General features: G+C 40.4%; 1 protein-coding gene across 1 annotated transcript in view; it reads left to right on the top strand.

The window, feature by feature from the left end:
- Positions 1-21,640, top strand: part of slc4a5a (solute carrier family 4 member 5a) — a 36,535-nt gene that overhangs the window by 6,787 nt on the left and 8,108 nt on the right. The window contains exons 2-21 of the mRNA XM_028033325.1: positions 296-354; positions 1,754-1,966; positions 5,661-5,790; positions 6,700-6,860; positions 7,931-8,083; positions 9,262-9,384; positions 10,000-10,055; positions 12,129-12,286; positions 12,363-12,450; positions 13,903-14,057; positions 14,307-14,435; positions 14,880-15,054; positions 15,762-15,895; positions 16,127-16,398; positions 18,182-18,216; positions 18,586-18,777; positions 18,874-18,987; positions 20,616-20,777; positions 20,866-21,044; positions 21,563-21,635. Of these exons, the coding sequence (XP_027889126.1) occupies positions 297-354; positions 1,754-1,966; positions 5,661-5,790; positions 6,700-6,860; positions 7,931-8,083; positions 9,262-9,384; positions 10,000-10,055; positions 12,129-12,286; positions 12,363-12,450; positions 13,903-14,057; positions 14,307-14,435; positions 14,880-15,054; positions 15,762-15,895; positions 16,127-16,398; positions 18,182-18,216; positions 18,586-18,777; positions 18,874-18,987; positions 20,616-20,777; positions 20,866-21,044; positions 21,563-21,635 (2,760 nt within the window). The 5' untranslated portion in view covers position 296. The remainder of the gene's footprint in view (positions 1-295; positions 355-1,753; positions 1,967-5,660; positions 5,791-6,699; positions 6,861-7,930; positions 8,084-9,261; positions 9,385-9,999; positions 10,056-12,128; positions 12,287-12,362; positions 12,451-13,902; positions 14,058-14,306; positions 14,436-14,879; positions 15,055-15,761; positions 15,896-16,126; positions 16,399-18,181; positions 18,217-18,585; positions 18,778-18,873; positions 18,988-20,615; positions 20,778-20,865; positions 21,045-21,562; positions 21,636-21,640) is intronic.

The following is a 21,640-nucleotide window of genomic DNA, read 5'->3' as shown; positions in this document are numbered from 1 at the left end:
CTTCGTGGTTTGCGTCAGTGGCATGACAGTTTTGCGAAATTAGCCAATTTCGATACGGCTGGAATACGACCTCATTTAAAACTGGGCGTTTCCTTCGAATTGGCGGGTTTCCATTAAGTAAATTCATTTTCGAAATATCAAATTGTGCAATTGTGCGGTCAATAGAAACGCAGCTACTCTTCGGTTAGCCATGATGCTTTGTGTACGTAGATACAAAAAAACCACAGCCACACCATGCTACTGTATCTGAGGGTAAGTCTACATGTGTCTAAAAATGTATTTTTAAACTTGTCAGGATGGACCATGGAGACAGAGGGATGAGGGTGTCTGACCTTCGCTATGAGGAAGAGGATGGTGAGTTTGTCTGCATGTGTGTCAATTAAGCCTGTGGCGGATAAATGGCCTCTGCAAACATACAAAATGAAGTCCAAACCTCCAGTTTGTTTGTTAAAATTGTGTTGAATGGGCTATTTGACAATGCAGTTTTAGTTCTGAGACTGTGTGAGCAAGATTCAGAACGTGAAACATGTTATGTATTTTATATAACATGTTATATTACCGATGCAGGGTTATGTGCCGTTTATTGTCGAAACATCCTGAATTGCTGTGCGTCTCCCTGCTGTTCTGCCATTCGACCTGAAGTATTCTGGGAAATTAGTGTTGTAGCAACATCTTAATTGGAAGCAGGCAATCTAACTCGCATGATTCACGGTTTTGGTGACGACGGGGATTACGTGAGTTATGAAACTGAGTCATGTTGAGTTCTAATAAAGGCTCAAACTGATGTTGAAAACCTCATATGGGTTACATCATACAAAACATAACATGCAAAAGAATTACGACATGTGTTTTTTTTCTTTTTTTTTTTTTACATATTTGGACATGTGGACATTTAAAATAAATCAAAACCTTCTGTAAAATAGTAAAAATGCTGCCTGGGCACAATAAATTGGCTAGAATCACACACAGCTGTATCACATCAGGTACCGAAAACATAATTATTCACCATTTTAAAGGAGGTTCACTGTACTTATTAAACATTACACTTGTAGTTTGGTACGCTCCTAACTGTTGAGGTCAGAGTGAACACCATGTTGAGATTCAAAGAGCCTTGAGAAGGAAGATTGTTGCCTTTCATGAGCGTCGCAAGAGATTAAGTGAGGTCTAATTTCAAATCCGCCTTTCCACTGTATGGAAAACAGTCTGCAAGTGGGGGATGTTAAAATCAGCCACCGTGTCCAGTTCACCCTGCAGGCTGGCCATAGGATGCTACAGTAAAGCTTAAACTGTTGTCACTAAGCTTACAGCTGACTCTTCTGTTTGACATTAATTGTGCCATCAAAAAGAGAGAAGAAGTTTAACATTCATTAGACGAAAGAAAGGAGGAAAAAGACATTACTTTCTAAAAGAAAAAAGAAACAACTGAACAACTAAAGTTTGCCTGGATTTATGTAATAATGTCCTTGCAAAGACGACGAGCTAGAAATCACGTTTCTGTCTATATATTTTCTTTATTAAGTAAAATATGGTTAATTGATGATGTTGAGCTGTGATCAAATCACTTCCTTTATTCAGTGTGACCCTTTTTTTTAAACAGCTGTGCTTTATTAAACAGTTTGCAATTTTGCACTTACAGTGTATGTGAAACATGACTTCGCTTTAACATTTAGCCAAGTGAAAACGCTGGTAAGTTCTTACTTTATTTTTCTGGCACAGTGTCAGATTCTAATCAACGAACCGCGTTCCTCCACAGACCATCAATCCGTCTACATCGGTGTCCCCGTATCGCGGGGGTTACGCCGCAAACGGAGGCGACGGCGTTCGAGTCGAGAGGCTCAGGACATGGAGCAGGACAGACAATACGGCCACAACAGACACCACGACCATGACCGCTACAGAGACATAGACATTGAGGAAGGACTTATGGACTCAGCTGAGCAGAGTCTCCAAGACATCAACCGCACAAGTAAGACCGATCAAACAAGCAGCCCTCACAATAAAGCTGATCACAGTTACAAAGACGGTTCATCCAGAAGGCAGGCCACAGGAGGCTAAAATATGTCTCCAAAAACCTTAAAATGTCACTAGACTCACAGCTGACTTACTCTTGCTGTAGATTTCCATTCAGGCAAGAGGGAAGTCTATAATTTTGTTCTCAAGCAGCTGTAAAAATTAGTATTACTGGTTGATCTTTCAACAAACAGCTACATTGTGCATGTACTGTAACATGTTCCCTAGCTCAGACACAAGAAGCAGAACTGATTATATCAGGGTAAAGTCTGTTTATACCTCCATCTGACCCTTCAAGCAATTTATGTGTACCAAAGGCCATATTTTGTAGAGTGCAACCTAGACTGTACTGTGTCAAACAATCCACACTAATTGAAAAACCTGTTCACCTCCTCGCCTGTGGCGGTGCTGCACCAGGAACTACTGAGGGATACAACATGAAAACCTCTGAAGAGGACACTGAATGCAACTTTCTTCTTCACAAAATGTAAACAAAAATTGTGTAGCATCAGATCTTAGCAGTGGTAAAATGTCTCCGGTGAAAGACCACGAGCCGTTTCTCCTTGCAGCGCTGGACTCGGACGTTTGTTTTGGTTTTATGTACCCAGAATGCCTTGCGCTATAGTCTGCCTCCTGCTTTCGGAGCAGTCTCCGGTCGAGCAGTCTCCAACAGAGTGGCATGCGGACACCAGAGTTCACATCGACCGAACCGAGGCCCAAGTGGACCAGAGTTTGCTTTTTTGGTCCGCATTTGAGTTCAATTGAGCACTCACACCTGAAAACCAAACCAAACCAACCGAACTAGAGTTTGATTAAACCGGACCAAACAGAGCTGAATGCACCCTCAGACAGAGCCAGTCACAAAAGTAGTTGTGGCATTAGGATTGTGTACTCTTTGCCTCTGTACTTTTCTGTTCAGTGTCTTCTCTTCTTCTAGTCGGTCATGGAAGACACTCAGTCACACTGACTCAGGTTCTTCCTGTTAAAATACAGTCGTTTCTTCCCCCTGTTGCCCTTTTCTTCCTCTGGATGAGAGTGGACTTAATAATGAAAAATATGATTAAAACCTGCTTAATGGTTGTTGTTTTCAAAAGGTACTTTTAATCTGACAAACAAGACTCATCAGGACATATTGTAACTTATTGAATATGACCGTATTTCTTAAAGTATACTTATGATACTTCTGATCCAACAGGCAGCAAAGAAGAAAGATTCTGGCGCACTGGGCGCAGTGAAAACATTGGTTGCACAGTTAGAAACCTGAGTAGATGACCTTCATACTGGTGCACTGAGTTTACCAGAGACTATCTAAGGACATACTGTGTATAAGACATGGTGATGGAGATACTTTGCTGCCTAAATGACCAGCCATAATTATAGAAATATATATCATTATGTTTTTATTTAGACAACTTAATACTGTTTCTACAGAAAGCTAATATGGATCAGTTGAGCTAGTTTCAATGAGATAGTTAATGAATTATAGATGTCTTAGTCATAATAGCTCTGACCAAACTGAACACATTTCTGGCATGTCGTTTCTGGCACACGAAGCTTAACTGCAATAAAAACTGTCCTGTTTAGTGTTTGTGACAGTTTTATCTCTTCCGTAACAAACATATGATGTCCACTGATTCATTGAATTTATTTCTCATTTGTCATCAACCTGTGTATTTCTTCCCTTTACCTTCAGCAGCAGCTCAGTGTGTTTACTGAACTCAGCTGGCATTCAGGTGAAGTTTTCATTTTAATCAAAGAAGGGCTTTTTGCCATGCTTTTGATGTGATTTAACTCCCTTCTGGGCATTTTACAGTAAGCAGCAGGAGGCTGAGGCACAGCCTGAGAGGGATCGCTTCTTCTTTTGTCATAAACACGCCAGCAGATCGCTTTCAAATACTTGGGGTTAGGAGTGTTGGTGAATTGAGGGGTTTTATTTAGCAATTTTCAAAATGCATGTGGTGCAATAAGTGGTAAGACAGCAGAGGTACTTGATCAGACGAACTCGATGCAAGCGGCAGCGTTTTAAAATCTTCTGCCTGTTGTACAAAAATGACATAAATATACAAAACAAGCATTAAAAAATGGTGAATTATTATTATTTTCTCCAGCTACATGTCTTCCTCTGAATAGATGAAACCTGTAATTGCAAACAAACTAAACAACGTTTAGTTTTTGTCCTTTTGATTCTCTTTATTCACTTTCAGTTTATATTTTTGAATAACATGTCATATGAAATGATTTATAGTTTCTAGCTGTACGTAAAATTATTCAATGCTATTGATCCATCAATGATTAAAAGTCTTGCAAAGTAATTACGGTTTGTAGGTGAGTGCTACCAGGGCCAGATTATGGCTTACGGAGCAGCATAAATAAAAAAAAACTTGGAAATGTTTTGGTTTTTTTACTTTTCAAACTCAGAAATTTTCTTGTTTTTCCTAGACTATTTCTGAGACTAATCTCAGAGTTTTTTCTGGTAAATATTAGAAGTATCTATAAGCAAATTTCTTATAATTTCACTTCATTATCGAAATCATCATTTGAAAACCGCCTGTTGTGTTTACTCACGTTATCTCTGATCTTAAAAATGATCTGATGATCTCAATCATGTAAGTGCACAAAAAACAAAAATAATAGGATCCTGTAATAAAAAAAAACAACAAGCAGGGATACTGTTAATCTAATTTCAGTAATTCAGTAAACAAAAACAGTGTTTTTCTTAATAAAATAAATAAATATAGGGCAACTTACCACTAGTAACTTTCCTTGTATTTAACACTCAAGTCACTCAGATCACATGTCAGCGCAAAGTATTAACAGGTTTTCAAAACCCTCAAAGTTTTTAGGGCTGAGCCAATTTCATGTGATGCACCTGAAAAATGACTGCAGCATGACTTTGAGATAAATAAATAAATACAAATAAAAACAGTTCATGATCTTCAAAGCCTGAGTGAGAAAGACAGGAAGAGGTAATTACATCTTTGTTTGAATTGGCTTAAGTTGGACACAGGGCTCTGTGAGCATGAAACAACCTTCAGTTGTGTTCTCTGTTCTGCAGGACCTTAAATGCAACGGACAAAGTTAGGCATTAAAAACTTCCCTGCAAGAGAAGCGCTGACTACAATTCATTTTAGGAAAATAATTCTACATTTCTTTTAGGTAAAATGTAAACATTTTCTAAACAGTATCAGGTCTATGTAGTCATGTAGCATCATGAAAGGTTAATCGCTTAAATATATCCTCAATACAGTCACTGGATAGAGAATAATTCACTGCGTTGATAACATTGTTCCACTGTCAGGTTGTTTCCAGCAGAATGTTTGTATAACAGTATGACCTGCTGGTTCATGGCTGCCTTGCAGATGCCCTCCTGGAACCCTTTAATTCAACTTAATTCAGTTTATGTATAAAGCACCATTTAACAACAAGTGTCATCCCAAGGCAAGCAAGTCCAATTTACGTACAGTATTAAACAATCAAATCTGCCCAATCATGTACACAGATTCAAATTCAATTGCAAACAATTCAATCCTGATGAGCCACTAAAGCTTTCCATAAGCATATTAAGCTCTGCAGAAGAAGTAGAAAAAATGATTGCTTTGCGACTTTTTTTTTTTTTAAACGTTTTAAATGAGTTATTTTCTGCGACGCAGTGTCTCCAGCAGCAGAGCGGCTACGCTACATCCTGAGTGAAGACGACGACCTGCAGACACCAACGCTCTTCACAGAGATGGATACTTTGCAGCGAGAAGGTGACGACCTGGAGTGGAAGGAGTCGGCCAGGTGTGCGTCCACGCCCAAAACACACATCACACACACACACATATACACGCCCACATGTTTGCGTGACTATCTTTGTGGGGACTTTCCATTGACTCCCATTCATTTCTACAGCCTAAACCTTACCCTTATGCTAACCCTAACCAAAACTCAATTCACACCGTAGTCCTAAATCTGACCCCTGACCCAAAAACAGCGTTTCCCCTTGTGGGGAAAATAAAATAAAAAGGAAATGTCAATAAAATAAATAAAACTGTAAGTACAGGATAAAGACGCATGAGACACAGTGAACAGTCTAAGTTAGTTTTAAAAATGTCCACAGAACAAGCCTAGCTAATGTCTTGTCACACAAAGATGTGGCATAAAAGGAAACAAATCTGCTCAGCGTTTCTTTTGAACAATGGAACAGTGACCAACATATTGATGATTCTAACTATGACTCTTGACAAAATGTAATGTCTGTTATTGGTTATTATAACTTGTTAACCACAAACGAAAATGCTGCTCTTGAAAAACTTACCAATTTGTAAAGTACCTCTTTATGACACCAAATACATAAAAGGGTTTGATTTATATCACTAATCTGCACACAGCAACTGCATCTAACCATATTTTCAAATGTATTGATATTTATTTATACAAACAGTGGGGAAACAAGGGAACATCATACATTTTAATTTATCTTCACAATGATAAATCAAAATTTTTATCGTGATAAATGATAAACGATACGATAAATGCCCACCTGTGCAAGACCGCTTCGGCAGAGCAAAATATCCGAGAAGCTTGAAGAATGAACTGCGGTCACCCAAGCTGCCCTTTCAGTGGATCGATGCCTGCTGAGCAGAGGGAACCCAAACAGTGAGTTTTAACATTTTGTCACTTTTTCTTTTGATACTTTTATATCTTCAGGTGGGTGAAGTTTGAGGAAAAGGTGGAGGAGGGAGGCGAGAGATGGAGTAAACCCCACGTGTCCACGCTGTCCCTGCACAGTCTTTTTGAGCTCAGGACTTGTCTCCAAACAGGGACGGTGCTGCTGGACCTGGACGGCTACTCATTGCCTCAGATAGTTGGTGAGACGTCTCCCTGAAAGATGGGACGAAATCCCCCAAAATATATATACATATCTATATCTATCCCTTGTGGTCTGTTATTGATGAATATCAATGTTTTGTTGTTTGTTTGTTGTTTCGTAGCCAAACACATTCAAAATGTTCCTTTATAATATTTATTATGCGTACTTTGTGTAATTTATCTGAAAAGATTCTCAGTCTTGCCTAAAAGGAAGTATTTTCTGTCCTAACCAAATCTAGCTAACTTCAGTGGAGCTTGTCAGTAAACAGGTTACTTGCTAGTAGCTATGACAGTATTTTTTTATTTAGTTATGTGCCATAAAATGGGACAATATGGCTGTAAAAGTCATATGTCAAACAAATATTATCAAAAAGAGCATTTGAAATTAGAATAACAAAATGTTGCTGAGTTGTAGGATAAAAATAATCTATTTCAGCTCTTCCTACAGGGCCGGCCCAACGTCATTTGTGGGCTCAAGCAGAACTTGATTTGGGGCCTGCCCTCCGGCGGTCAGTACAGATTTTTTGAAATGTGGTAAAAGGGCGTGGAGCTTAAACTAATCAATTCCAGCAACTGCTTCTGGCAGCAGCAAATAAAAGAAGCTTTTCCTGAGAGGGTGGCCCAGACTCACTACCTCATTTCCCAACCAAGTGGTTTGGGCATAAATGGCAGCTGCAGACTTGCTGATAGTAGATTACCTAATCCTAGTAATCAAGTTTTTAATATTATCTTAAAAGTTTTTCTTTTTGTGACATCAGTTTGTCGTTGACCAGCCTTTCTTTTAATCCACCAAAACTCGTAATGACTTTTTAATTGAGTTCTTCTCTTTTCTAAGAGCTAGAAAAACTTTTTTTTATGAGAAAACACCTTTTTGTGGTGGTGAGCTTTGATGGAGTGTCACGTTTCACAAGCATTCTGTTTTTCTGAAGCAGCATTCAATCTCAAGGAGAGAAATCAGCCGACATGTTTTTCTGCTCGGAACATTGATTAATTCCTTCACCATCAAGACTTTGTATGTCTGAGTAAAAGCCATTTATCTCATGGGAACTGAACTCATGTGTCTGTGCAGATGACATCATTGAGAGACAGATAGAAGAGGGCATGTTATCACCTGAGCTCAGGGAGAAGATCAGCTTTGTGCTCTTGAGGAAACACCGACATCAGACCAAGAAGCCGATTCACCGCTCACTGGCCGACATGGGCAAGTCCGGCTCCTCTGCAAGTGAGTGTTTCTACTAGTACCAAAATCTGCAGTCTGACTCAGCAAGGCCTGACTAAACCTTTACTTTACACAGGATAATGTTCTACCCCATATATGCTAAGATAATTAGGTTATCTTCACCAAAATTAGGCTTATTATTAAAGCTAAGATAAGCTAGATAAGCTTAATAAGCTACTCAAGATGACTAAAATAAACAAAAATATATTTTAGTGTATTTGTTCTTATTATATTGACTAACAACACAAAATGTCTGTCCATAATGCCAGCTTTTGATTTAACACTAAAATAGTGATTTTTCCCCCCCTAAGTAATGTGTTCGTTCAGCTCTGTCACCGACAGTAACTAGAGACGGTGTCTGCTCATCCTTAAAAGGTCTTAAATTCATTTAAAAATGTAAATATACAAATCACAGGTCTTAAATTTTGACGTGGCAGGGCTATCTAATCTCATATATTTTATGTAAGTATTTTTGTGTTGCCTTGTTGCTGAAAATGTGCTATATAAATAAAATTACCTTTACCTTTAATTAGCTTTACCTTTTATCAGGCAAAAGTTTGAGTCGTGCGCAGGCATCTTCATCTAGAGTCACATTTTGTGGCTCAAGGCAGTTCAGGCTACCGGTAACAAGCTGCTAAAAGTTTTATGCCAGCACCCAAATATTGCTAGCTTGTTACCAGCTAGAAAGCAAGTATTAGCAGGTTGCTACTGGTAACTTTAACTCCTTGAGTCACATAGCTGGCTATTTAGCTAGCTAGCTAGAGAGCGATATGCCACTGGGAGCTGTTGCCAAGAGTCACAAAAAGACCCCAGAAGTTTCAATTTTGGTTCCCTTGCATTCTATTTGTCCATCTTAAATTGTGTTCATAATGGTCTGAAAAAGGTCTATAAAAGTCTTAAACTTGATTTGGTGAAACCTGCACAAACCCTGCAAAACGTTTTGTGCAGAAATTCACTATTCATATGTTTATCGTGTTTGTTAAACGGGTCCGTGCTCTCCAGCAGCCAGCAGGGCTCATATCCTCCACAGGGGACACATTAATGTTTGATGAGTTAATTATCACTGTAACATTTCCCCATCTCATCAGGGCAAAGCACATGCTGCTCAGTAAATCAGACCACATCACCTTCAACTATTTATCTTCTGTTTGCCTCTGTGCCTGCTTCCCCGCCGCTGTCAGGTCGGAGCGTACCGCCCCGAGGTGGAATATGTCCGGGTCCAGGTCAGGGTCAAGGGCCGAACTTTAACCGATCCACAGAAGATCTACGAGTTAAGCAGCAAGTTGCTAACTACGGACGCCTGCGTGAGTGCTGTTTTGCTACAATCAGTTTTTAGTAGACTTTTTTTCCTAAGTCCTAAAACATGAAAAAATTTTCAATTTCAGTTGCAGCGCCTAGACTCAGAGTGAAATACACCAAAAATACAAAAGTTGGGAGTAAATAAAGGAACACAAATACTTTTGTAAGGCCGTGTTCTCCCTAATTTAATTCGTTTTCATTCACAATCCATGCTTACCAGTGGACTATGAATTAATCTTTAAAACATTTCAGGAGTATGCCTTCACTGTTAATAAATGTGTACACATGTCATGCAGAGCAACATCTAAAGTACAGCAGACCTTTCTTTCCTCCGGAAGAGATCAGCAAAATGCTGCTGATGAGAAAGAACACGATGGCCAACCTCTCACTGAAAACATACACATTCTGTCAACTGATGGGACAAAAGGGAAACATTTTGAAATGTGTGCATCTTGTCACATCTAGCTTACAATTGTACAACACATAGTGCGTTCTCGGTGTTAAAATGTTTCCTTAATAGACTGTATTGCTGCAAACCTAGCAGTTTACTTAAGCACTGTATAACACAATGGGAAACTTGATGTAGACTTGAGTTTTCAGTGAGTGTTTTTCCCTTCCAGGTCATGCTCAGAGCAGGAGTATGAACGACATTGCCGACACTCCCAGCACAGACCAGGTGGGCTCCAACTGTGACTTCACAGACCAACCGTTCATTGTGTAGAAATCCAATCATTAATCCTGATATCTACCAAAAACATTTAGAGTTTATATTTCTTAATTGGTCTAATTTTTTGTTAGCTTACAAGCTATACTCACTTTGCTGCTCTATATTACAGGAGAAATCACCCGTCTCTTGTCTCAGTTGCCTCATTGACAATTCCTCTTTCATTCCAATTGTTGTAAAAAGCGGGATAGGAAGCGTGCAAACACACACGGAACCGATTCAATAATGCGATTTAAACCCAGAGACACATGCTGGGGCAGTTGCGGGGGCGTGCTGTTGTTGTGGGGATCAGGCTGCTGAGCTTTGAAATAGTCAGGTCATGATGAGGTGTCGCTCTCTGGGAGGGATGAAGTAGAAAAAAAACACTGAATGAGGATTTGTTTCAGAGAGCACGATACGGGTTATGAGCGGCCTTTGTTAGCTCTGCCACAGGAGCAAGGATTCCTGCGACCAGTGTTTCAATTGGAGTTACAGTCGTACAGTCGGTTACATGCAACAATGGTGGTTTAAAATTTTTTTTGCTGTCACTGTGTGTTTGTGTGTCTGCGCTATACTGTCAGCGTCAATATCGAGCCGGAGCGGGGAGGACCATGGATCTCATTGTCCGGTCCGCGTGCCTAGAGCTCACATGTAGTCACAGATTGAGGCTGTGGATTATTGGCAAAAGCTTCCCGGTTACTCAGCGTCTTTCGGCCTTTGCCCGATTTCCTGCCGCACCTTGACGCGCAGGCCAGGCAGGTCAGCATGGACTGGCACGGCTCGTCCCGTCACAGCTGTGTCGGCCATCATTGTTTAACCTCATTCATTTGTTCTCAGGGGTCTTTTAGCTCAGAAAGCCACACAGGATGCTAGTTTGTCACTTCTAAATGTAGAGAAGCGACTGATAAAAAGTTGTTACTCTTGGGTTGTTATTTAGAGATCTGGTAACTGCAGCAGCATTAAAAACAACAACAACAATTTTGTATTTTGTTTTTTGTTTAGTTCGTATTTAGAAATCATAAAATCTAGAAGACATGACCTGCAGAGCTGACAAAAGTGTTCAGGTCCCTGGATGTTTCTCTGTAGCTGCGTTCCCATTGCAAAAAAACCCCCACCATTTTGAAATTGCGATGTTTCCATTAAATAAGAGACAAAATTAAAATCCCTCATGAATAAGTTTGTTCAGGCTATATGTCATTAAAAAACATGCCACGCCATCATTCTTCAGTTATTTTCTGGCATCGGTTCTGTAAACCACCGTGAAGTGGAATAATAACGACACTGTTTTCAAAAGGTTTTACTAATAACACATTGAAAAGTGTGGCATGCATTGTTAGTTTGGATAAATCTATTTTGACTACTTGTAACAAATTAACTCTATTTATTTAAGTGGGGCAGAGTACAAATGTGTGCCACTCATTTGATCTTTTAAAAATATATACATGCATCACTTTTTTTTCTCCGCAAGTCTGGTTGGTTCATATTGTAAAATCCCGATACAAAGTGAGAAATGACTGTAAAGTGAGGAATGCCAAGGTGTGTGTAAGCCTGTCGCAATAAGCAGTTAATCAGTTAATAGCACAATGAATCAAAATGAGCTCAATAATTTACATTTGGATGATTCATATTTTTGGTTTTCTTCTCCCATTTTGTTTATTGCTTTTGGTTGACGTCTTTTATTTTGGATATTTAAAATATCATCCAGTTCCAATTTGAAGCGTTCTTTACACAGTTACAGTTTATTGATCTTTGAGAGTGAGAACTTGCATCATTATGCCCTTATCAATATACACTTGAAAATGTTCTCAAAACAACAACATGATCGTTTATCGCAACAATTGTTGGAGCATTTTACCGTCTAGAAAATGTTGCTATTGCGACTGGCCTGGGTGTGTGAACACGTTTGGAAGGCACTGTTAGCAATGGCTATAATGCAGATTTAGTCATAAATATACGGCCAGATATATGTTAACTTTAGAAACATCGCTGCCACATGACAGTTATATCTCAACATACACCTACTTTTTCCTTCCTTTTTTGCCGCAGCTAAAAAACAAATTCATGAAGAAAATCCCCAGAGACGCCGAGGCATCCAACGTGTTAGTGGGCGAAGTGGACTTCCTGAACAAACCCTTCGTCGCCTTCGTCCGTCTGGCTCAGGCCACGACGCTCGGAGGGCTGACAGAAGTGCCAGTTCCCACCAGGTGAGACAGGCGTCCTCCTCTGCAGCGGACATCTGACCTGCCAGCACATCCCTTACATGTGTTTTCCTGTCTGCAGATTCCTGTTTGTTCTGTTGGGTCCCCAAGGAAAGGCCAAGTCTTATAATGAGATCGGCAGGGCTATAGCGACCCTAATGGTGGATGATGTAAGTGTCTGTCACTGTGTGAAAAAATGCCTCTGTGGCATCCCGTCTTTGTTAGGCGGAGCAGTGCTGACAGTGACATTGTCTGAGAAGATCTGCTGTTATTTTCAGAAAAGACAGTGAGCTGCTGTTTAAAGCTGTACGTCCAGTATGTCCCTTTTCCTGATTGGTTGGCAACAATTAGATGGTTTGACCAGAAGCCTCACTTTGAGGCTTGCTAAAGTGATAATGTTGTTGTCTTTAAATATTGAGATTTTGCTTTGGTATTAGTTCCATAAAATGTATCATTAATCTTAAACCCATTTCATATTTCAAAACTACATGTAACTTCTATGAAAAATATATTTTTTACATATTTGTTAAAACTATCACCATGTTGTGTCAGTATAATATGAGACATATAACCTGTGAAAAGACGGATGTCCTCCACCTCCTCTCTGAGCTGTTACTGCCGTCTGAAGAACAGCACTGCTCTCAACCAAAAACAACCAATCAGAGCCAGGCGGCGGGGCTTACTGCTGCCCGTCATCCTCATGTACTCGCTACTAAATGTGACAATGGTAGAGAAACAACTTACTGTTACAAGAAAACCTTTTATCCGCTGTCATCAGTGGCCATGCTAACTAGACTGAGCATGCACAACAGGCTCTGGAAACTGTATCGTAACAGAGAGCAAGGGGGGTGAGCAGCGCCACATGGAAGGTGATTGACAGCGCTAAGACCCGCCTCCTGGCTCTGATTGGTTGTTTTTGGTTGGGAGCGATGCATTTCTTCAGATGGCAGTGACAGGTCAGAAAGGAGGTGGAGGAGATCCACCTAGCTACAACTGGTTGTTTCTAGTTAGCACTGGGAGAAGACAGAGGAGCAGGAGTTTTGTTTTTTTTCACAGATTGGCTGTCTTATACATTCACGACATGGTGACAGATTTAACAAATATGTAAAGAAAAAAAAATATAAAAGCTGCGTACTGAAGCTGTAACAGCAGATTGCAAGATGAAAACCGAGTGGGTTTTTCAGGTTTGGGAACATATTTTATGTAAGGAAACTCATTTCATGAGGAGGAAATTGGGGTGTTGGTAATTAGACTGCATTTATTAATGCAGAAACTTTGAAACTTGAGAATAATAATATGATTACTGTAAAACATCACAGGGATTTTGTCCATGGCTTCTTAACTTACACAGCAGATTGTTCTGCAACTTTCAGATGAATCTCTGCTGTTTAATCGGTTTTGCAGACAAAAATGTATCAGACTGTATTTTTTTAATAACTTGCATCTACATCGGTAAGATTTGAAGGTTAATATTTTATTGTCATAATTTGAACATAAACTGGGTTCAAGCAGCCTATAAGTTTCATCAAACGTTTACTGTGACTATTTCGGTTTGGTTTGAACATCTTACAAACAAAGTGAATGTTTAAACCCTTCTCCTTTCCTCTCTCCTCCCCATCAAGCTTTTCAGTGATGTTGCCTACAAAGCCAGAGATCGGGAGGACCTGATAGCCGGCATCGATGAGTTTCTGGATGAAGTGATTGTGCTTCCACCTGGAGAATGGGATCCCAAAATCCGCATTGAGCCTCCAAAGAAAGTCCCCACAGCTGACAAAAGGTTTGTGTTTTTCTAAGCTCAAGGAGCCGTGCTAAAATGCGTCTACAACCACTCACAATGTCAACCAAAGCCGCTTTGTCGTCCATGATACAGACTTAGTGGCAAAATAGATTGTGCCGCGCATGAAAGCAGGAGATAAGAGTTTAATGATGGGTGTAATCACACCCTCCTGTCTGCAGCAATCAAAGTTTGCCATCACTATAAAGATCCTTTCGACTCAGATGTAATTTGTGGGGTTTGTTTCTGCAGAAAGTCTGTGTTTTCCTTGAACGAGCTGGGCCAGATGAACGGCACGGCTGGAAAAGGGGGCGGCCTCTCTGAGGACGAGGAGATGCCTGTGCAGCATGAGCTGGGAGAGGAGCTGGCCTTCACTGGTCGGTAGGTAGTTGGACACAAACAGTCACTATCTGGCACATGGCAAGAAAATCAGAATTGTAATTGTCGTCGCACAAATGATTTTGGTACAAATTCAAACCGGATAGAGGGGTTGGTATGTCTTCAGCTGCCGCTATCAAGCTGCAGTGTGGCACTGCAGAAAATGGTGGCCATTTTGGTGATCGTCCTGTAACCTGCGGGCTGAATCACATGAATTTTAAACAGGGTTTATTGTGTTGTTTTGCTCATGTTTACATAGATATCAGGAAACATGATATCTATGTAAACAAAGTTATGTTATTTTATCTATGATTACATAGATATCATATCATAACATGGATGTTATCTACGCAAATTTCTGTGATTTTCAGGTGAATTCACAGAAAAATGTTCTACTCTGCACTTTAGTGTACAGTATCCTAACCATCGAGTGCATTGCTGTTTTAGTTTCTGCGGTGGCCTGTACCTGGACATAAAGCGGAAACTTCCGTTCCTGCCCAGCGATTTCTACGAGGGATTCCACATCCAGTCCATCTCCGCTGTGCTCTTCATCTATCTGGGCTGCATCACTAATGCCATCACCTTTGGTGGTCTCCTCGGAGACGCCACAGACAACTACCAGGTAACAAACAATCACACTCAATGGAAACAACTTTTGTATTTATTTATTGATAATTCATTTATGAGCTGAAAACCTTTTATGCATAGAAATGAAATTTCTCATAACTTATTATATGCATATTTTACTTTTCATACATTATGGAACATTTCATGTCAATGTGTCCAGTTCAATTCAAAATGACTAATCTCCATGTGGCTGGCAAAGAGCAATCCGATCTGTAACCTCAGGACAACCCTTCAGGGCTTATTCAGCTTCCTGTGAATTTTAGTCTTAGAGTTATTTTGGTCCCTCAGCAGGTTGCTGTCACAAAAGGACATTAAAAACATATTACTATCAACATCACAGCACTCTTACATGCTTGTAGCATCCTACTATTGCTCATACCTATAGTAAAGTGCATTATACCTGTAGATATTATAAGTAGTGACAATAAAAAAGTGCTGATCAGAAATCATTACTTATTCTGTTACATTTTTGACTGTAAAAAATGCTAAGTTTAGCTTGAATGCTAACAAATATGCTCATTTTTGCAGTTTAATTCAATACATTTTTGTGGCTGGCCTGTTAATTTGCCAGTTTTGGCTCCCAGGGCAAAGATTTTGCTTAAGCTGCTAACTGTTGCATTTTCCTTTTTAGCATTTGCTTCGACTCTTTTCATCTACCCCCTTCCATCCGCTTTCAATCTCTCTCTCCATTTCCTCCACCAGGGTGTGATGGAGAGTTTCCTGGGCACTGCCTTGGCTGGATCTGTCTTCTGCCTCTTCGGCGGTCAGCCCCTCATCATCCTCAGTTCCACAGGACCCATTCTGATCTTTGAAAAGCTCCTGTTTGACTTCAGCAAGTGAGTTGTTTTTTTTATAGACTATTTCGATCCATCAGAAAAACTAAATGCTGTGTCGGCGGTACTGCTGTTGGCTTTGGACGCCCCCTATTAAGCCCCACTTTTCTATGGCTTTAATCTACTTTGAAACAGACAAATAACTGTACTTTTGATGGCATAAAGAAGTGCACCAATTTGTACCTGTCTATTCATTTGGACTTCTTTTCCTCCTTGGACCTCTCCCGTCCAAAGGAACAACGGCATAGACTACATGGAGCTGCGGCTGTGGATCGGCATCCACTCGTGCCTGCAGTGTTTCATCCTGGTGGCGTCAGACGCCAGTTACATCATCAAGTACATGACCCGCTTCACCGAGGAGGGCTTCTCCAGCCTCATCTCCTTCATCTTCATCTCGGACGCCATCAAGAAGATGGTGGGCTCTTTCAAGTACTACCCCATCAACACCGACTTCAAACCAGACTATGTCACCACTTACAAGTGCGAGTGCCTGGCCCCAGACCCGAGTGAGTTCACCCCTTGGCCCAGGGAAATCAGCGGGAAGGGTTATTTAGGACATTCTTTGAGATGGCAGGGGTTTGTGAAATAAAAATGGAAAATAACTGACATGAAATGCGGTGAGGTGGTGAGTCTGACGCAGAGGACCCAGGTTGTAGTGAATAAAGATGATTTAATGATGAAAAGGAATTTCAAACTCCACACAGCACAGATAAGAAGACACTACAAGCTCAGAGTTGGTAGCAACTGGTATAACTGGATGATAGACTTGACAGCTTGACTAGACAGAAACGACAAGGACCAGACAAAGACACAGAGACACAGGTGGGTATAAAAACACAGAGGGTAATCAGGAAACGAGACACACCTGGGAACAATCAAGGGGTAGACAGGACAACACGGAGACTCAACAGACACAGAAACCTAAAATAAACACACAGAAAAACTCAAATGCCCACAATAACTTCCCTTCTTATTTTCCAAAATAAAAAGGGAAGTTATTTTGCATCTGGAAAGTAGTCGTTCACTTTTTCCATGTCTTATAATTTTACGGCATTACTCCAAAGTTTTTCAAACTAGAAAACTAAGAAATCATATCAGTATTTACAGCATTTGCTTATTACATTGTTGACTCAACCTTTATTAGTAATTCCAGCCTCAAGTCTTTTGCAATCTGATGCCACCAGCTCACCTCACGTATCTTTAGGCAGTTTGGTCCATTCTTCCCTGCTGCTCTCTGCAGTCGGGTGGGGCTCAGAACTCATTGATAACTGCGGTTCTAGTTTGACACTGTGTTGGTACCGGAGATAGCGCCGCAGACAAGCAGCTGTTGTGACAAACAGTGCCTGGTCAGTTTGGTCTACCATTAAGGTGTAATGTTAAATGGGCAGTGTCATGTAAAATCAACTTTACATTGTGATATAATGTAATACCCTCACCAAAAACATACTTGGAGTGTCGCTTTGATTCTTTCATGCATGTTTGAGAAGTTCTTTAATGTCCTGTGGCGACCATTCAGCTGTGCAAAAACAGAGATTTTGAAATTAATCTCTGAAATTTTCTGCAAAAACTTGAAAATTTTAGAGATAAATCTAAAAAATTTGTTACTTTTTTCTTGCAAATTTGTGACTTTTGGACCAAAAAAAATTTCCTTGTTTTTTTCTAGAAAATGTCTTCGATTAATCTCACTTTTTTTTCAGAAACTTACTCTTTTTGTTTCCCTGTCTACGTACAAAAGCCCTAATACACCATTGTACAAAAGCTTTAAGATGTTCTACATCTAAACGGTAGCTGCAGCAGCGCCCATTTTTTCAAGGTTTCTACAACCTTCTCTCTGGGTGAATCAGTAAGTTAAAGTTCTGTGCTGCCTCCCAAAACTAGACAGATGGAGGGATCGATAATTATTATTTTTTTAAAAGCTACCTCTTGCATCTTTCATGTCCATTAATTTGTTTTTGAAAATCACCGAGATTAGCAGTAGTTTAAGTGGACATTGATTTTTGTAACTGATTTGTCTCTTGTTTGCTTTCACCACGCACCAACAATTTGGCTGCCGCCTTTTGCAAGTGAGTACCGTTTTGTTTGTCCGCATGTGTCTGCAAGTGCTCACAGCGATGTCCAGCAGTTGAATTCTCATCATGTTTTGCATTTCTTTTTGCTTCCCTTTTGTTTTCCTCCTCACCCACTCTTATTTTCTGTCTCATTACCTCGTGTGTTTGTGTGCGTGTGTGTGTGTGTGTGTCTCTCTCCACCATTCACTAACAGTGGCTGCAATCATCTTCAATGGTTTAGTTCCAATGCCAGATAACAGCTCTAGTATCTCTGGGGTAAGTGCTTGTTTTCTTTTTTTTTTTTTTTTTTACTAAATTTTGGTTGTTTGTGTAGTAAGTTTGATGTGTCCAGAATCTGCTACTTTTTTTTAGCCACAAAACAAATCAAAAATAGTTGGAAAAGAGCTAAAGAGTTTGTGTACAGCTAACCCCCGTTTAATGTCTTTGACAGAGAAGTTGCTTTGCTTTCCTCTTTTTCACCTTTGTTTGTTTCTTACCATTGGTCCTACCACCATCTAACTCTTCTCCGCGGTTTCTAACTTCAAAAACCCCGTTCTGACAATGTTTACTCTGTCCGTGTCTTTGCCGAAACGCTTCACTTTTCGCCCTCTCCTGTCTGCCCAACACTGCCGCCCACCATCCCAGTTGAATGTGACAGCTCTGGACTGGAGTCAGCTGAGCAAGAAAGAGTGTCTGAAGTACGGAGGCTCTTTGGTCGGAAAGTCGTGCAAGTACGTTCCTGATCTGGCGCTCATGTCCTTCATCCTCTTCTTTGGCACCTACTCCATGACGGTCTCTCTGAAAAAGTTCAAGTTCAGCCGCTACTTCCCCACCAAGGTAGCCCAGTTGTTCAGAAAACAGTTTGCAAGCGAGCCTTTTCAGTTGCTTTCAGTTCTGCGAATAACAATGGATTTGTTTTTATTGTCCTACCAGCTGAGGAAACTCATCAGTGACTTCTCCATCTTCATGTCCATCATGACGTTTGTCGGGCTTGACATGTTGGTGGGACTCAAAACTCCTAAGCTAATAGTCCCAACTGAATTTAAGGTAAACACATTCCTTTTAGTTACAGATGCAGTGTGTAACTTTTACAAAAATGTGTTTTGAGCATATATTATTAAAACTGTCACCATGTCGACAGATGAGACAGATAATCTGTGAAAAGATTGATCTCATCCCTTTGCTACTACTGCTGTTTGAAGAAATACGCCGCTTCCAACCAAAAACAACCAATCACAGCCAGGAGGAGGGTCTTAGTGCTGTCAATCAACCTCATGTTTATGCTGCTAAATGTGCTAATGGTGGAGAAACAACTCACAGTTCCATGAAAAAAGTTAATCATTGGCGGCCATGCTAACTAGACATACGCAATGTTGACTGAAAGCGCTAAGGCCGTCTGTGTCAATGACACTCTGCTGGATTTCACGTTTAAACTACAGTACTAATACTTGTTCCACTGGCAGAATTTTACTGAAAAAATACATTTGTCCCATGTTATCAGTGAAATAATCTGCCAACTAAAACTTTTTTATTCAAGGTTTTAGGAATTGAATGTTGTGACCTGGGTCGCATTCGAAAAGAATTCGACCTGTGCTGTTCAGACTGTCATGAATAGATCAGATGCAGGTCGCATTACGTCAAAACAGTCAGAATTGGGTCACTTCAGGCTGCAGTGTGAACGCAGCCTGATTGACTTAAAACAAGCTCCTATGCGAGGCTTGATATGACAGGATTGCTGTAAAGTCAGCGACTCAACAATGCAGGTCATCATCAATTGACGCTATAATTCTCATCCATGTGGAGTGAATGCTGCAAGTTCATGCAATCTGCTGGGTTTTCTTTGGTAGAAACTATTTAAACCAACTTGGATAATAGAAGGAAACATGACTGCATTGGAACATATGTATGATTGGACCGAACTGACCTTTTGCCTTGAGATCAATCAATCAATCAATCAATCAATCAATCAATCAATCAATCAATCAATCAATCAATCAAATTTTATTTGTATAGCACATTTCAGCAGCAAGGCATTTCAAAGTGCTTTACATCATATCAAACACAGAAACACAATGCAACATAGAATCAACAATCAAAACATGACATTAAGTAAAGTTCCATCAATAAATTTGTAATTGATTACGTTTCAAATACAATCCTAAACAGGTGGGTTTTTAGTCGAGATTTAAAAGAAGTCAGTGTTTCAGCCGTTTTACAGTTTTCTGGAAGTTTGTTCCAAATTTGTGGTGCATAGATGCTGAAAGCTGCTTCTCCTCGTTTGGTTTTGGTTCTGGGGATGCAGAGCAGAACCAGAACCGGAAGACCTGAGAGGTCTGGAAGCTTGATACAACAACAGCAGATCTTTAATATATTGTGGTGCTAAGCCGTTCAGTGATTTATAAACTAACAACAGTATTTTAAAGTCTATTCTTTGAGCTACAAGGAGCCAGTGGAGGGACTTTAAAACTGGTGTTATGTGCTCTATCTTTCTGGTTTTAGTGAGAACGCGAGCAGCAGCATTCTGGATCAGCTGCAGAGAGGACATGTTTTGAATTGGCGCTACACGGATAAATGGAATTGAACGAATCTGTTGTACTTGTTTACACAGTTGCCTCTCCCATGACGATGAATGCAGCCGTTTTTGTTCTAATCAAGCTTCCTGTCCTGTGTGGCAGCCAACACGGCCGGACCGTGGCTGGCTGGTGATGCCTTTTGGAAAGAACCCCTGGTGGATCTACCTGGCCAGCTTCGTTCCAGCCCTACTCGTGACGATCCTCATCTTCATGGACCAGCAGATCAGCGCCGTCATCGTCAACCGCAAGGAGAACAAGCTTAAGGTACGCTCTCATTCATTCTCTCCCGTTATATCAATAGGTTCCGACTTAAATCCAAATTTGGCTGCAATCTGTTCGGTTTCCATGGCAGAAAGGTGGTGGCTACCACCTGGACCTGTTCTGGGTGGGGGTTCTTATGGCTGCTTGCTCGTTCTTGGGGCTGCCCTGGTACGTGGCTGCCACGGTCATCTCCATCGCCCACATCGATTCCCTGAAGATGGAGAGTGAATCCAGCGCTCCAGGAGAGCAGCCGCAGTTCCTGGGAGTCAGGTTGGTCAAACAATTACAAGCAGATAAAGTCACTAGCTGAGTTTCCATAACAGATGTGAGCAAATTTTTGTTTAACTTCCGCCAATGTCGAAAAACAACAACAATTTTGCAATTATTTTGTTTCCATTAAATAAGGACTTAAAGTCACACGTGAATAAGCTTGTTCACGTGATGTCATTAAAAATTATGGCGGTGACAGAAGTAAACACTTACATGAGAGATAAACTATGAACTTCCTACCACTTCCTGTTGTTTTCTTTGTCGTTTTTGTCAGTAGTAACACGCGGATCAACAGTAGGAAAGTGTTTCACCTCATCCTAGCACAAAAAGATTTTATCAAAAATATGTTTTTTTAATTGTCATGTTTGTTTTCATAATTTCAATTTGTGCAACTTTACTGTTAATGGAAACACAGCTAATGTATTGTTCAGGCTGCCACTTTAAATAACAGAATGATACACTGTATGCAGCTATGGAGAAAACCTTTGTGAAAGAAATGTCTTCTGTCAAACCTACAGAGAGCAGAGAGTAACGGGCCTCTTGGTGTTTGTTCTCACCGGAGTGTCCATCTTTCTCGCCCCAATTCTGAAGGTAGG

Source organism: Xiphophorus couchianus, chromosome 12 (genome assembly GCF_001444195.1).
Source record: "Xiphophorus couchianus chromosome 12, X_couchianus-1.0, whole genome shotgun sequence".
Lineage (NCBI taxonomy): Eukaryota > Metazoa > Chordata > Actinopteri > Cyprinodontiformes > Poeciliidae > Xiphophorus > Xiphophorus couchianus.
This window is presented reverse-complemented; position numbering and strand designations above follow the sequence as displayed.